Source organism: Drosophila subpulchrella, chromosome 3R (assembly GCF_014743375.2).
Source record: "Drosophila subpulchrella strain 33 F10 #4 breed RU33 chromosome 3R, RU_Dsub_v1.1 Primary Assembly, whole genome shotgun sequence".
NCBI classification, from domain to species: domain Eukaryota; kingdom Metazoa; phylum Arthropoda; class Insecta; order Diptera; family Drosophilidae; genus Drosophila; species Drosophila subpulchrella.
The window spans coordinates 2,644,966-2,658,777 of record NC_050609.1 but is presented as its reverse complement, the minus strand read 5'-3'; the positions used below and the strand labels follow the sequence as shown (position 1 = coordinate 2,658,777).

Genomic DNA, 13,812 nt, shown 5'->3' with positions numbered 1-13,812 from the left:
CAATTTACAATTCCCCTGTTAACCTTAAGTGGTAGCATTCTTGCTGTTGTTTTTTAAAAATCGAAGAAAAGTTTAATTAGTTATAAATAAATGAAACGGCTTAAGAAGCGTAGACCAGATTTAAGTTTTATCAACATATTTTTATATCATATTCAATTTGTTTTAGTATATGTTTCGTTGTGGCAGAAATGGTTATGTGGCAGAAATTAATATAAACGTTTAAGAGTATTTACTAATGGTATATAAGCTGCTTAGCAATGCTTTATCAAACGAGAGTAAATGCAAAAATTCTGGTTTGTCGGGCAGGGACCACAAATCACTCGCTGCCCAATTCCCGGAGCACAGCGTTGGCAATGACGATCCTTTGGATCTCCGAGGTGCCCTCGTATATCTCTGTGACTCGGGCGTTTCGGTAGTACAGCTCTGCGGGTAGATCGGTGGTGTAACCCATCCCGCCCAGCACCTGGATGCACTGGTGGGCGCAGAAAGTGGCGGACTCGGAGGCATGGAGCTTGGCCATGGCTGCCTCCTTGGTGATGGGCAATCCGTTGTCCTTCAGCCAAGCGGCACGCCAAGTGAGCAGCCTGGAGGTCTCGACCCGAGTGGCCATGTCTGCCAGCTTCTGCTGGATGAGCTGCATCCGAGCCAGCTGCTTCCCGAAGGCCACCCTCTTCTGCGAGTAGTCCACGGCCAGTTCCAGAGCAGCTTGAGCGATTCCCGTAGCCTGGGCGGCAATTCCGATCCTTCCACAGTCCAGGGACTGCATGGCGATCTTGAAGCCATCGCCTGGAGTTCCAAGGACCCCCGATTGTGGCACCTGGACATCCTCCAGAACAAGCTGGCAAGTCGACGTGGCCCGCATGCCCATCTTGCTCTCCTTTTTGGCTATGGTTAGTCCTGTAACATCCTTCTGCGTGAGGAAGGCAGTGATTCCCTTGTGCTTCAGAGACTTGTCCACCGTTGCGAAGACGATTCCCCCGCTGGCCTCCTTGGAGTTCGATATCCAGGCCTTGGTGCCGTTGAGTATGTAGTTTTCCCCGTCCAACTTGGCCGTAGTGCTGGCAGCTCCTGCATCCGATCCGTTTCCTGGTTCCGATAATGCATAGAAAGCTATGTGATCGCCTTGGGTATATGGCACCAGGAAGTCCCGCTTCTGATCCTCCGTTCCGTGCTGCTGCACTGCACCCAGGTACAGGTTATTCACGCCCATCACGATGGATACGGCTGCGTCACCGCGAGCTACCTCCTCCATGCCAATCGCGTAGGCCTGGTAGTCCAGTCCGGAACCACCTGCGAGGATTAAGATGGATTATTGGATATCATTAAGAGCGTTAGAAATCTCAGAAGTATAAGGTACATAATGTAATCTTTTTAAAGTGACAATAACTTAGTAAACTGAAAATGGCAAGATAAGTTTATTGATTTTACGTATACTTTTAGACTGCGTTACAGCAATACCAAATTAATTTCATTGAGGTTTATATTCCAAAATTAAAATATCGAAATGATTTTAATGTATTACCATGAAATTTTGCATCTTGTATATTACATAAATATTTCTATATTATATTTGGTTGTTTTTTTTTTTGAGATAGGCAAATATGTGATCCAGTACTCACCGTACTCCTCCCGTACCGTCACCGCCATCAGACCGAGTTGCCCCAAGCGCCGGACCTGTTCCGCCGGATAGATCTCCTCTCGGTCGTGGTGGCGGGCCTTAGGCGCCAGTTCCGCATTGGCGAACTCACGGCAAGTCTTCTGTAGAATTTGGTGGGTCTCGGGGAGGGCGGCTAGGCAGGCGATTCCCCGGTCCTCACCTCCGATTCTCCGCACACTCCATGCGCCGCTCGATCGTTGACCTGCGAAGAGGAAGGCGGCAAATCGATCATCCAGGTGGTTGTGAATCACCCAGCTCCTCACCCAAGGTACGCGCCACTCTGATCAGCTGCTGCATTGCGTCGTCCAACTGATCGTAGTACCAGCTGTGATCGAGGTTGCTAGAGCTTTCTCCACAGCTTTCGCTTTCGTCAGAGAGCCGATCGCAACAGACCCGAGGGAAACAGCTTTTATAAGTAGAACCGAAATCCAAGGGAGCGCCTATGGGGGGTTTCGGGGGCTTAAATCGTTTTGCAGAATGAAAAAAAGAGGAAGCTTTTTATATTTTCGTTCATGGTTTAGTTAGATAAATTAAAAACCATTGCATAGTATGCCTTTCAAAATTTTAATAGGTACTTTAATGGTCACAAGCGCATAGCCTTATTTTTCAAGAAATGTATTTTTACATTTTTTATTTATATATGTATTTTATTCTTTATAATTTACACCCCTCTGCGCACGCTGTTGTAATTTATATACAGAATTTTAACTATGAATATGCATATGGCTTCCTTCCATAATCGAAAGTTTTTGCTTTAAAGCTATCTTTGTAAAATTACCAAGTAGCCGGGCTAAAGATCAGTTGGAAAGAAAAGGAAAGCGGTTCAATGGTTTTTTGAAATCAGAATCCACCAAGAACCTTGTTGATATCCGATACCGGCTGAATAATTAAGGAATGCAAATACCCGATACACACCCACTTTCGATGAGAGGTACAAAGTCCTATCATTTTCCCTACACAAAACACAAGTGCAATTTAAAATTGTTGCCCTTTACATATTACAAAGTAAGTGTGGACTTGTAACTTGAATTTATAAGAGACACGTGTGGCATAATGTGGGGCTTGATTAAGTTGCCTTTAAAATATTATTTACTTTTGCTGTCTAAATCAAGTTAAGGAGAATTCCAAATAATAAATGCAATGTAATATATGTTTGTATTATTTTTTACCATCTTGGTGGACCCAAAGTGAAAGGTGGACCCGGCATTCGCCTTCCGCATGTTGGAGTGCATCACCTGGGGTGGCCCAAGGCTCGGTGTTCTGGAAATCGATTAGATATTGTTGCATTATAAAGGCACTCTTTAAAATTTCCGGCAATACTGCTCACCCTTGACTACCGCCATCTTGCGTTAAAAAACCGAACTAGCAAATTTTACATTTCAATTATAGTTCGCTGCTTCTCCGTGTAGAAAATGTACATACTTTTGGGGGGTTAGTCCCCCAAATCCCGCGCATATTCAATTTACTCCCATCATGGAAACCCAAATAAAGGGTTGCCATTTTAAAATATTTCAAAACTGACACTTCCGAATTCTTACATTCTCCCCAGAACAACAGCTTGACTAATCAAAATTGTACATTATATTTCTAAAAAATCAAGATGAATTACCTGATTCAACGCGGAAAAATGCGCCAACAGGCGATAAATGTACCGGAGGGTCTGCCGGAACTTCTATCTGATATTACCCGGGAGGTTCTACGATGTCAACCGAGGAAGGAGTGTCTCTGCCAATTCATCATTGACTATCTGCACTCTGTGATTGTGACCAGGGAAAAGGCACTGGGTGAGTAATCGTGGGATAAAGTATTTCTGAATATTGAATTGAAACCTGGAGTGTATATGCTTACTAATTTATAGATCTTAGAATAACTATGACTAGATATTTAGTTCTATAGAGCAACATTAACTATCTCTTGTTTCAGTGGCCAAGACCATTTTGGACAGGGCTCTGCGACAGGTGGACAGCATAATATCGGACCTCTGTGTCTGCGATCTGTCCAAGGAGAAGTCCGAGTTGATGGGCCAGGTTTTGGAGGACTGTTTCCGCAACTTCCTTGAGAAACGGCGCTGCGAGATGAGGCGCGGAAAGCAGACTATAAACTTCGAGGACGTCGATATCCTGGAGGAGCTGCTGCTGAAGTGCAAGTTCTCCGACGAGGAGCTCATCATGTCACGGCCGGCCATCGAGAGTGCCTACAAGCGCTTCATGGAGGCCTACATGTCAGCGGATCGTGGTGCCGATGGAACCGAGTTGCTGTACCAGTACTTCCGCGATCGGGAGCTGAAGAGGATTAATGAGGCGATGCGTCAACAGGCGGCCATCACCATTCAGGCTGCCTGGCGTGGCTTTTGGGTCCGTCACCAGTTTCCCCAGGAAGTGTGCGTCTGCGTCTGCGCGGCGGTAAGTGATTCGATCTGTATAGGGATTATCTCTGAATTTATATTTAAATTGTGATTTTATCAGGAGAAGGAGGACGACGAGGAGGAGAATCGCAGGCAAGCGGCAGCAAGCGTTCTTCAACGATTCTTCCGCAAGGTTATGCTAGTAAGTTTAAAGAGATATAACATAATAAGGTTAAAAATTAACCCCTTGTCAACAATTCAGCGCGTTGCGACGAAACCCATCGCAGATCCTTGTGCGGATCCCACGGATGTTACGGAAGTTACGGCAGCGACCCCTTCACCGGAAACAGCTAAGAGTGCATATGATGATGTCACTGTTGTGACGACAGCGGCGGCAACTGCTGCGGGAACTGCCGCCCCAAGTGTTCCTCCGACTGCTCCGGCAACTGCGCCTGCTACTGCGCCTGCTACTGCTCCAGCAACTGCTCCTGGAACTGCTCCTGGAACTGCTCCGGCCACGGCTCGACCGTCGGACACAGCTTTGGCAGAGCCTGCGGAACAGGCTGCTGAAGCTCCTCCACCGGAGGCGGCAGCAGAAGCTCCCGTGGAGGCGGCACCACCTGCAGAACCCGAAGAGGCTGCACCTCCTGCCGAAGAGTCTGCACCACCAGCCGCCGAGGAGGCTGCACCACCTCCCGCTGAAGAGGATGCCCCACCAGCCGCTGAAGAGTCAGCTCCTCCACCCGCCGAGGAGGCCGCACCACCAGCTGAAGAAGCCCCCGCCGAAGAAGCCGCCGAGTAGATGAAACCATATATTCGTTTTTAGTTTTCCCTTAATTGTTAAACAGATTTTGCCTGCATGTAAATAAACCGATCAGTAGAATCCTCTTCACGATTCCAGCTGATTGTCTATCCAATCACTAAAGGTTGAGACCCGAGTGTAAACATCCGGAGAGATGTAAAGACCACAAACTACCAGGCCATAGGATACAATGCCCACTTGCTTAGGTCCGCTATCCGTTTGCGTGACTAAAGGTCCACCAGAGTCACCCTAGAAATATTAAATAATACAAAATATCTAAATTGATATTTGATTATTCCCTAACTCACCGAGCAGGCGCCCCTGAAAGGTCCTCTGGCGCATATCTCCGTATCCGTAACGCTCTCCATTCCCGCATCCCGGCAATCTTTGTTCGAGATCGTGTGGTAACTCATTCGCTGGAGTACAGTGGGATAGTTAACGTTGTCCAGGAAGGGAAAGGGCACTGGTAGACGGAGGCCCCAACCCGTTAGGGTCACAGGAACTCCACCACCCACGAACTCTTTTTTCTGAGTTTGGTACCCAATGGCACTAATGCTGGCATTATTCAACTTTAGAGGTGGTTTAATGGACAGTACGGCGAGATCGCTGGTCACCAGTTCTTGGTAGTTGGGGTGGATACTATAGGATAGCACCTGGGAGCGGGAACCCCTCTCGTTCAGACCCCTGATTCCGGCCACCACAGACATACGACTTGCATTTAGTCCTCGACAACAGTGGGCTGCAGTTAGGATGCGATTGGGGGCGATGATGGAGCCACCGCAGAAGTGCATCTGACCTCCACGGGTTTTGTACTGCAGGGAAACTTGGTAGGGAATATGTTGCCCTGGTGGAACATCAGCACCTCCTACTATACGATGAGGAGTATCGCCACTGGGCTGACGCGCTTTTGGAATGTAAATATTAACAAGCTTGCAAATCTGAATAATTCCAATGGACACTTACAATTCAGCCTTCCGAAGACTCCTCCCACAGCTATAACTCCGATCACCAGTAACTCGGTTAGACCCATCGTTTGTTGTTTAATGTCATTGGTTTTGCATCTACCACGGTACTTAAACAATAGCTTGGCCCCCATAATAAAGAGAATTTGCATATGTATCGCACATATCTGGGGCACTTTGGATACTTGGTTATGCCATTAAATTTGATCTTGAAATTGAAATTATAATGAGGAGTTCTGCTGGTAATGTAACCCAGTTTGGGTAGACTGGAAAATATCTAGTTGCAAATGAGTGATGTAAGTGTAGTTCTTTACCAAGGAAGGTAATGCTACCTTCAAATTAATATTTCAAATGCCTAGCAATTTAATATTCGGATAGAAAGTTGATGATTTTATTGAATTGAAGACTGCTCATTCCAAATATTATTTTTTTTTAACTTAAGCCATTCTTTCCTTTATCCAACTATCAAACATGGAAACTCGGGTGTAGACATCGGGGCTGTTTGAGGCGCAAAAAGCAGTTCCATAGGATACGACGCCCACCTGTTTGTAGGATTCGCCACTCTTCATAACCAAAGGACCGCCAGAATCGCCCTGAAAATGGAAGGGGACATACAATAAGCTAGAAATATCTTTTCCCAATACAATTTTAATATTCTACTTACATTACAAGCTCCCTTGCCGAACCTCTCCAAGGCACAGATCTCGGTATCCGTAAGTTGGGTCATGGTCTCCTTGCACTTTGAGTTGCTCAGTGTCTTGTAGCTGAGTTTCTGCAGCACTGTGGGGTATTTGGCGAAAGGTCCTGTGCCGAAGTGAAAGACAGAGCCCCATCCTGTTAAGAGGACCTCCTGATCGGCTCCCACTAAGTCCGAGCCACTCACATCGATGGTGGACACTCTTTTTCCGTCCAATTCGAAGGGCGGATCGATCTTGAGGATGGCAATGTCGCTGGTCACCAGTTCCTGGTAGTTCGCGTTCATCTCGTAGGACTGCACCTGGGATCGGTAGCCGGTGCTATCGTTCAGATCCCTGATTCCGGAAACCACGCTAATACGACTGGCGTTCTGGCCATTGACGCAGTGGGCGGCGGTGAGGACGCGATTTGGGGCAATGAGGGAACCGCCACAAAAGTGCCTAAGTTGACCACTGCGAGTTCGGAACTGCATGGAGACCTGGTAGGGAACGTACTCATCCTCGGGCACATCATAACCGCCAACCACTCGCTCCTGGGAATTGGAGTCTGCCTCCTCGAAATATTTGTCCACTGGAGGGAGTTACGAACATTAATGAAAACTTCTTTTTGGTTAAGTTATAAAGTCTACTTACAGTCGATCACGTTGTCCATGGGCTTACTTTGAACCACTTCGAGAGCTGACAAAGCTGCCACAAACAGCACAAAATAAGTTACTCCGTTCATGGTAAGACTGAGCTTGAAACTAGCAAAGAACCATTGCTTTATATACGCATCGCAGAGCCCCAATTAATTGGGCTTTTTCGTTCTACTCGATTCATTTGAATTTTATCGAATGCAGCTGTGGGCGGTCGTCCCACCTCATGTAGTGGGTTACAAGGTTGCTGGGCAGCGATAGTAGTACCCTAGGCGATAGGAACCAACAGTTGACAGGGAGAGAAGTGATAGAAAGGTTGTGGTTTGAGCCATGCTAAGAACTATTTTATTTCTTGGGCTAAAAGACCTTCAGTTCCTGAACCCATACATCATTTTACTTGGGCTCAAGACTCATTGACAGACAAGAGGATCCGAAATTCCAGGGAATAACACCTACGCAGAGGCAGGACAGAGCAAGTAAAGGTATAAGAAACAGAATCACAGTGAGACTCCCGAAGAGAATCAGCTCCTGTCCAGAGTTTTAATCAGTGAATAATTTAAATATTCCGATTAAACAAGCCCCTGCCGACATTTCTTTTAGTTCATTGTGCGGACAGGGAGACAAGGAGACCTGCCGCTGGCAATCAGCACCTTGGACACCTCGGAGGCAGTTTCGGTTTCAGCTCGAGTTCCAGACAGGAGCTCCAGGCCATCCACATGTTCGATGCAAATCAGGGTCCATTGCAGCCTCGAGTTCTGTCTCGACTCCATTCCCTCTTCCATGGGCGGGCTCCGAAAGTGCTATCTGGTCCACATTCGGAGTCAGATGTGTCAGTTCCGGGCCTGATTGCATCCAGCTAATGAATCATTTTGGGTGTAGCTGCATCTCGACGGAGACTTCGACCGTGTGTGGCTGAATTAATTATGCACACCTCTCGGTTCTGCAACTGCTCCTCCTCCATTTGGCATCCTGGCTGCTGTTGAGGTCTTGATCTTTGGACTTCTGTGTTAATTGTCCTGGGCCGCGATGCAGCGCCACGAAGTTGCCGGCCAGCGAACCGATTTGAACCCGAAATGGCTTTATTATATCTCCACCAGCGAGAGCCCCATCCACAGGATGTGTCTGGGGTTCTGAATCCGCATCTCTGGCGCCTGTCGTGTTGCCTCCCTCTGCCTTTTGTTAATTGGACCACCCTGCCAAGGCATGACTTATCCGCGGACTTTATGCTTAATTCCCGCCTCTAATTTGCATGTGAGCTTGGTGCGCCTTCGACTTCAGGTTGACGGGTTAATCCTTGTGTTAACTCATTAGGCTTTGTTCTAGCGAGGTGGATTTAATCAGGCAACGGGACACCCAGAGAAAAATATTTTTAGAATTTCAAGGAAATTACCTGTGTATATTATTTAAAATAAAATTGTGGGCATTTTTGCTTAAATACTTTTTAAATTTTTAATTTAAAGTAAGCCTGGAAGTTTTTACTTGATTATTACCAAGCTACATTATACCATTTTATAGCTTTTAAGGGTTCCAATATTATTACCAAATGACTTATTTATTTTTCCAGTTTTTATGGTTTTATATTGATACATCAGGTAGCTTAAAGATTATCCGACCGTTTCTAGTTAATTATCTCTCTTGAAATTTTTTTTGCATTATCTTCTTTATTAAAAACAAGTCTTCCCTGCAATTCGGTCTCTGAAAATATAGTGCTTCCGCAGACCATGATCAAAATTCTCACTAATAAAATGCACTTTAATCATTTCATCAGCAGTGTTCCCGAGACCATATCCTCCTTGAAAAGGCCCTGTGGATCGGTTCGGTGTTAACAAGATAAGCATCCTGCCTGTCTGCTCCGACGGGACGCCATCATTATTATGACATTTTGGTTGATTGCCTGCCCCGCCGATGCCCTCGTTCTTGGCCATGTTCGCCAGCCAACTTCTGTAGAATTGTGCGTGTGGCCCAGAAGAGCAGAAGAACACAGGCCTCGACTGAAGTGAGCATTCATTCTCGGTGCAATTTTTATGGGCTTTTTGTTTTCGGGATTCGTTTTCTTGTTTGTCTCTTTGCCGCCAACGTCTTCAGCTTGATTTATTGGCCAACTTCATAAGGCAGAGCCGCTGGTTTTATGATCTGTTCGGAGTGGGAGAAGTGGCATTTTATATACCAGGTTTAAAGTCCAGTAGCAACTCGGGAAGGGTATAGCTAACCCAACTGATTTCAAGGGTCAATGAAGACCATCAACAAGAACAGGTGGGGGAAACACAAAAAATTCCTCTGGTTCGACCTGTATGCAAATGATTATGACTGAGGCCCACATAAACAAACGGGATCAGCTTGGTTAGCCGACTGAGTTTTCCGCTTCGCAGCCAATTAATTTTCGCACTCGTTTCCAAGTGGAAAATTAATTGCGTGTTTTCCATAATCAGTAAATTGGTCGTTTATTTTAGTACTTAATTTGCTCAGAATCGCACCACAAGGTGCACCTAAGTTTCCCCAGCTCCCTCGCTAAACCGAATCCGAATACGAATCCGTATCGCCCCCATCCACTGGCTCTATAAATTATGACTCTGGACCCCAACACATGCAGCGAAATGGCATTGGCTCCGTGCCCAGAGAGCATTGGGCAAATTAAACAGATTTTTATTTGCAAATCAGATAAGAGATCATGTGCGTTTGGCCAGATAAAAGCAGATACCAAAATCCAGCCAGGTATCCAGCTAGAGCGGGCTTAATATTTATCGGTCGCGTGAGCGTGTTACCTAATTGATGACAACAGGTAGGCGCTTCTGTCAAGCCCAGTCTTATGATGGGATCGGTGGATCCTGCTAGCTTATGATAACCAGGCACGCAAGGGGACAACTGGGCAGCCAGGAGCAGATCAGCAGGAGATCCGAATTAACTACTGTTTGGATTGGAATGTTTTTGATATGGTTCGAAATGTCTAAAAATTTATATAAGCAATTTAAGACCCTAAGGGACTACCAATTATAAAAAATATTCTCTTGTATCGAATTAAGTTATGCAGAGAACTTTATAATATTTATTTTGTTTGTTCATAGCGCCTACTATGTTAGTCTTAGTTTTGTAAACTTTACTATCATCTTTAATAAAAAAATAAATAATTTAAAAAAGTTCCCATTTATTTTTTCAAGTGTACATAAAACCAATACTGTTATTTATAGGAGACACTTTTTGAAGGTTACCTCAATTCAACCCACATTAAATTATTTCAAGATCACTTGCATTTACATGTTTGCATCGCCAAATAAATGATAAGACTGCTCTTCGTGGAGATGTATAAAATGCACGAGTTGCAGTAGCATACCATTCATTCCCAGTAGTGTAAAATGACAGTTCTGAAGCTCTTGTGCATGTTCCTGATCCTCCAGCAGGGATTAGCTGATGTGGTGACCCCGACTACGGAACCACCCACCAGGATTAATGGTGGGCAGCTGGTGAACGAGACTGTGCCGTTCCAGGTTTCCCTGCAAATGCAACGTCGTGGTCGCTGGCAGCATTTCTGTGGAGGATCCATTGTGAGTGGACAGCATGTCCTCACCGCTGCCCATTGCATGGAGAAAATGAAGGTGGAGGACGTCAGCGTGGTCGTGGGAACACTTAACTGGAAGGCGGGCGGACTACGTCATCGGGTGGTGACCAAGCACGTCCATCCGCAGTACTCCATGAATCCCCGGATCATCAACGACATTGCCCTGGTTAAGGTTACGCCCCCGTTCCGTCTGGAGCGATCTAATATTGGCACCATCCTCATTGGGGGATCCGATCGCATTGGTGAAAAGGTTCCCGTCCGCTTAACTGGCTGGGGATCCACCAATCCATCTACATCCTCGGCAACTCTGCCGGATCACCTCCAGGCGCTGAACTATCGCACCATCTCCAATGAGGAGTGCAACCAAAAGGGATACCGAGTGACTCGCAATGAGATCTGCGCCCTGTCTGTCCAGGGTCAAGGGGCATGCGTGGTAAGTCAAAATATCTGTTAGTGCCTTGAAATCATACATCAATATATTATTATTTATTAAATTATATTATTTATTATAGGGCGACTCTGGTGGACCACTGATTAAGCCCGGTCCCCAGCCCCACTTGGTGGGCATTGTCTCCTACGGCTCATCCACCTGTGCCCAGGGCAGGCCCGATGTCTACACACGCGTGTCCAGTTTTTTGGCCTACATCAGCCAGGTGATCAACCAGGATCTGGCCCAATAAATACCGTCCTGCAGCGCATAAATAAACCTTGCTTGAAGTGAAATTCCACGGAGTCTTGCGTTCTTGGTTATTCCCCTGCCTTCTTTTTGGCGACTAATTAAAAATCTTGTTCGATATTCGCCACAGCCACGGGAAGGAGGAAGGCGGAGGAGTCTGGGTGGAGTCCACAGAGTCACAGGCAGAGTCGCCTCTCCATCTTCATAGTCTAGGCTTGGCCCGACTCCAGCTTGAAAACTTGGGCTGCCGCCTGCCACGGCGACCATGATAAATGCAAAAAGCAATTTATCGCGCATTTAACTCAATTCAGTTTCTTTATGGCAGCGGGATGTGGCTGAGGATGTGGGCAATGGATGGTATGGGGATAGATGTGGGGATGGTGGAGCCTGCCACAAAGTTTCGCTGACACGCACACTGCTGCGAGCTGCGAACTCTGGACTCCTCTCCAAAGACCGGGCCTTGTAATTCGATATTAGATTTTATGCGCGACAAATACGAAGTGCAAACATTTTTATGTTCCCGCCGTTTCTATGCTTAGATTTTGGTTTGCTATCCGCTATGTGTAGTGAAAACGATTTAACGGGGCGCCGACTTTGACTCTAAGGTTTAACTTCGGTCTCGACTTTTCTGTGGCTGTGTAATTAAGTTCAAATAATGTGGAGCTCATGCCTTTTGCCAAGCACATTGGCCAGCAAAGATTTGCACTGCGAAGGAGCATCTTCCTGGCTCATTTCTTAGCTCATTTCACGCTCCCAATTTACTAGATCAAAGCGAGCCTAACATGGAAAATCTGCCCTTCTCTGAACTCCCATATAGACACCTAAAAGCGGGTCAAGTATGCAACAGAAGACTAAACCAGCCAATCCATACCATACCATCGTATCGCGAGACAATCTGAGTCGCTGCTGGGCACTGCTCACCATATAAATTCATTTAGATCAATCAATTCAATTTGTTTGTCAATAAGCCCTAAATGAGTATTTCATTTAAACAAATTAAAATTCGACCCATTTGGAATGCCAGAGGCTGCGCGGACTCATCCCGCAGCAATTAAAACTGACGCGACACACTCGATTCCCTGATTTCTTAAACGAGCGCAATGGAAACACATATAAATACGGCTGGACTTTGGCTCAGACCCAGACCCAGAACCAGACCCTGGGACCCAGAGGCGAAAATATAGAGTCGAAGAGACCAAGAGACCAATGGCCAGCCCATCGCTGTTGACTTTTCATTGTCAATTAAAATCAAATAAATTTATTTGCTGCTTGACATTCGCCTTGGCACTTTCGATCCTCCGTTTTTGTTTGGCATGCAAGTGCATTGAGCTGATTGCTCTGACCTTCTTCGGAGGAGATTTGATATACCCAAAAATATAAAAAAAATCAGAGATCACTTGGCTTTGCCCTGGTTGGCCACCGATTCCATGGCTTTCTTCACCGTCTCCGGATCGCCTAGGAACTTCAGGGTGCTCAGAGGCTTAAGATTCTCATCCAGTTCGTAGACAAACGGAATGCCGGTGGGCAGGTTAAGGTTCATGATGTCCTTATCGGAGATGCACTCCAAGTGCTTGACCACGCCCCTTAGGCTGTTGCCGTGGGCGGCCACCAGGATGCGCATTCCGTCCTTGATCTGGGGCACGATCACCTCATCCCAGTAGGGCAAAGTGCGCTCGATGGTGAGCTTTAGGGACTCCGTCTTGGGGAACTCCTCCGGTTTGAGTTGGTCCTTGTACCGCGGGTCCTCCACTATGCAGGCGTAGTACTCGTGATCCTTCTCCATGGGTGGCGGCGGGGTGTCGAAGCTGCGCCTCCAGATCTGGACCTTTTCCTCGCCGAACTTCTTGGCGGTCTCGGCCTTATTCAGTCCCGTCAGTCCGCCGTAGTGGCGCTCATTAAGGCGCCAGGTGGAGCACACCGGGATCTTCTTGTGCTCGCTGGACTTCAGGACGGCCGTGAGTGTGTCTTGGGCTCTGGACAGCACCGAGGTGTGGGCCACATCGAACTCCATTTTGGCGTTTTTGAGCGCGGTGCCGGCAGCACAGGCCTCTTGCTGCCCCTTCTCTGAGAGCTTGGCATCGAACCATCCGCAGAAGAGGTTCTTCTGGTTCCACTCGGACTCCCCATGACGCACCATCACGATCCTGTACTTTCCCTGCTTCTCGGACTGCTTTCCGCCGGAGGATGCCTTTGAGTACGGGCAACGGCGCCTCAGCATTTGGCCACACCACGAGTTCCTGGCCAGAGCCAACATCTTGGGACACTTGGAATTTGGAGAGATGAGAAAGTCTAAATTGTGTTCATTTCGAGAGTGTTTTTCAACTAAACGGAGGAGCTAAACATTTGACAGATGGAAGTACCAAATATATCAAGCATTCTTTGACTTTGAGAGAAAAAAGCTATCAATTCTTACTTTTATTTTATTATTTTCCCTATGCCAGAATCTTTTTTAAAGGTTAAATATACTTTTTTTTATAATATACCTACA

At 46.6% G+C, this 13,812-nt stretch overlaps 6 protein-coding genes across 6 annotated transcripts; 2 read left to right on the top strand and 4 right to left on the bottom strand.

The window, feature by feature from the left end:
* Positions 1 to 119: 119 nt before the first annotated feature.
* On the bottom strand, positions 120 to 2,049 carry LOC119563408 (short-chain specific acyl-CoA dehydrogenase, mitochondrial). The gene is made up of 3 exons (XM_037876775.1): positions 1,921 to 2,049; positions 1,620 to 1,859; positions 120 to 1,290 (listed from the first exon to the last, which is right to left on the bottom strand). The coding sequence occupies exons 1-3, from the start codon at positions 1,952 to 1,954 to the stop codon at positions 317 to 319; spliced, it is 1,248 nt and encodes a 415-aa protein (XP_037732703.1). The 5' UTR covers positions 1,955 to 2,049; the 3' UTR covers positions 120 to 316.
* A 1,140-nt stretch (positions 2,050 to 3,189) lies between these two features.
* Positions 3,190 to 4,884, top strand: LOC119557957 (translation initiation factor IF-2). The gene is made up of 4 exons (XM_037870996.1): positions 3,190 to 3,441; positions 3,581 to 4,059; positions 4,123 to 4,203; positions 4,264 to 4,884. Exons 1-4 carry the CDS (start codon positions 3,258 to 3,260, stop codon positions 4,801 to 4,803), a joined length of 1,284 nt encoding a protein of 427 aa, XP_037726924.1. The 5' UTR covers positions 3,190 to 3,257; the 3' UTR covers positions 4,804 to 4,884.
* Positions 4,885 to 4,890: 6 nt separating this feature from the next.
* Positions 4,891 to 5,833, bottom strand: LOC119557950 (chymotrypsin-1). The gene is made up of 3 exons (XM_037870985.1): positions 5,767 to 5,833; positions 5,112 to 5,707; positions 4,891 to 5,052 (listed from the first exon to the last, which is right to left on the bottom strand). Exons 1-3 carry the CDS (start codon positions 5,831 to 5,833, stop codon positions 4,891 to 4,893), a joined length of 825 nt encoding a protein of 274 aa, XP_037726913.1.
* Positions 5,834 to 6,202: 369 nt separating this feature from the next.
* On the bottom strand, positions 6,203 to 7,184 carry LOC119551964 (chymotrypsin-1). Its single transcript, XM_037861669.1, has 3 exons — positions 7,094 to 7,184; positions 6,430 to 7,031; positions 6,203 to 6,358 (listed from the first exon to the last, which is right to left on the bottom strand). Exons 1-3 carry the CDS (start codon positions 7,182 to 7,184, stop codon positions 6,203 to 6,205), a joined length of 849 nt encoding a protein of 282 aa, XP_037717597.1.
* A 3,261-nt stretch (positions 7,185 to 10,445) lies between these two features.
* Positions 10,446 to 11,328, top strand: LOC119563065 (chymotrypsin-1). Its single transcript, XM_037876279.1, has 2 exons — positions 10,446 to 11,081; positions 11,161 to 11,328. Exons 1-2 carry the CDS (start codon positions 10,446 to 10,448, stop codon positions 11,326 to 11,328), a joined length of 804 nt encoding a protein of 267 aa, XP_037732207.1.
* Positions 11,329 to 12,566: 1,238 nt separating this feature from the next.
* Positions 12,567 to 13,669, bottom strand: LOC119555682 (phosphoglycerate mutase 2). The gene has a single exon (XM_037867309.1). It carries the CDS (start codon positions 13,576 to 13,578, stop codon positions 12,718 to 12,720), a length of 861 nt encoding a protein of 286 aa, XP_037723237.1. The 5' UTR covers positions 13,579 to 13,669; the 3' UTR covers positions 12,567 to 12,717.
* Between the last annotated feature and the right edge of the window lie 143 nt (positions 13,670 to 13,812).

Coding starts and splice junctions, on each gene's coding strand:
- LOC119551964 (XM_037861669.1), bottom strand. CDS start 7,184: ATGAACGGAGTAACTTATTTTGTGCTGTTTGTGGCAGCTTTGTCAGCT. Junction 7,032..7,093: donor CATGGACAACGTGATCGACT/GTAAGTAGACTT, acceptor AACTCCCTCCAG/TGGACAAATATTTCGAGGAG. Junction 6,359..6,429: donor TCGGCAAGGGAGCTTGTAAT/GTAAGTAGAATA, acceptor TTCCATTTTCAG/GGCGATTCTGGCGGTCCTTT.
- LOC119563408 (XM_037876775.1), bottom strand. CDS start 1,954: ATGCAGCAGCTGATCAGAGTGGCGCGTACCTTGG. Junction 1,860..1,920: donor CAGAGTGGCGCGTACCTTGG/GTGAGGAGCTGG, acceptor TCCTCTTCGCAG/GTCAACGATCGAGCGGCGCA. Junction 1,291..1,619: donor GACGGTACGGGAGGAGTACG/GTGAGTACTGGA, acceptor TAATCCTCGCAG/GTGGTTCCGGACTGGACTAC.
- LOC119563065 (XM_037876279.1), top strand. CDS start 10,446: ATGACAGTTCTGAAGCTCTTGTGCATGTTCCTGATCCTCCAGCAGGGA. Junction 11,082..11,160: donor AGGGTCAAGGGGCATGCGTG/GTAAGTCAAAAT, acceptor TATTTATTATAG/GGCGACTCTGGTGGACCACT.
- LOC119555682 (XM_037867309.1), bottom strand. CDS start 13,578: ATGTTGGCTCTGGCCAGGAACTCGTGGTGTGGCCAAATGCTGAGGCGC.
- LOC119557950 (XM_037870985.1), bottom strand. CDS start 5,833: ATGGGTCTAACCGAGTTACTGGTGATCGGAGTTATAGCTGTGGGAGGA. Junction 5,708..5,766: donor AGTCTTCGGAAGGCTGAATT/GTAAGTGTCCAT, acceptor ACATTCCAAAAG/CGCGTCAGCCCAGTGGCGAT. Junction 5,053..5,111: donor CTTTCAGGGGCGCCTGCTCG/GTGAGTTAGGGA, acceptor TAATATTTCTAG/GGTGACTCTGGTGGACCTTT.
- LOC119557957 (XM_037870996.1), top strand. CDS start 3,258: ATGAATTACCTGATTCAACGCGGAAAAATGCGCCAACAGGCGATAAAT. Junction 4,060..4,122: donor GCGTCTGCGTCTGCGCGGCG/GTAAGTGATTCG, acceptor TGATTTTATCAG/GAGAAGGAGGACGACGAGGA. Junction 4,204..4,263: donor TCTTCCGCAAGGTTATGCTA/GTAAGTTTAAAG, acceptor TCAACAATTCAG/CGCGTTGCGACGAAACCCAT.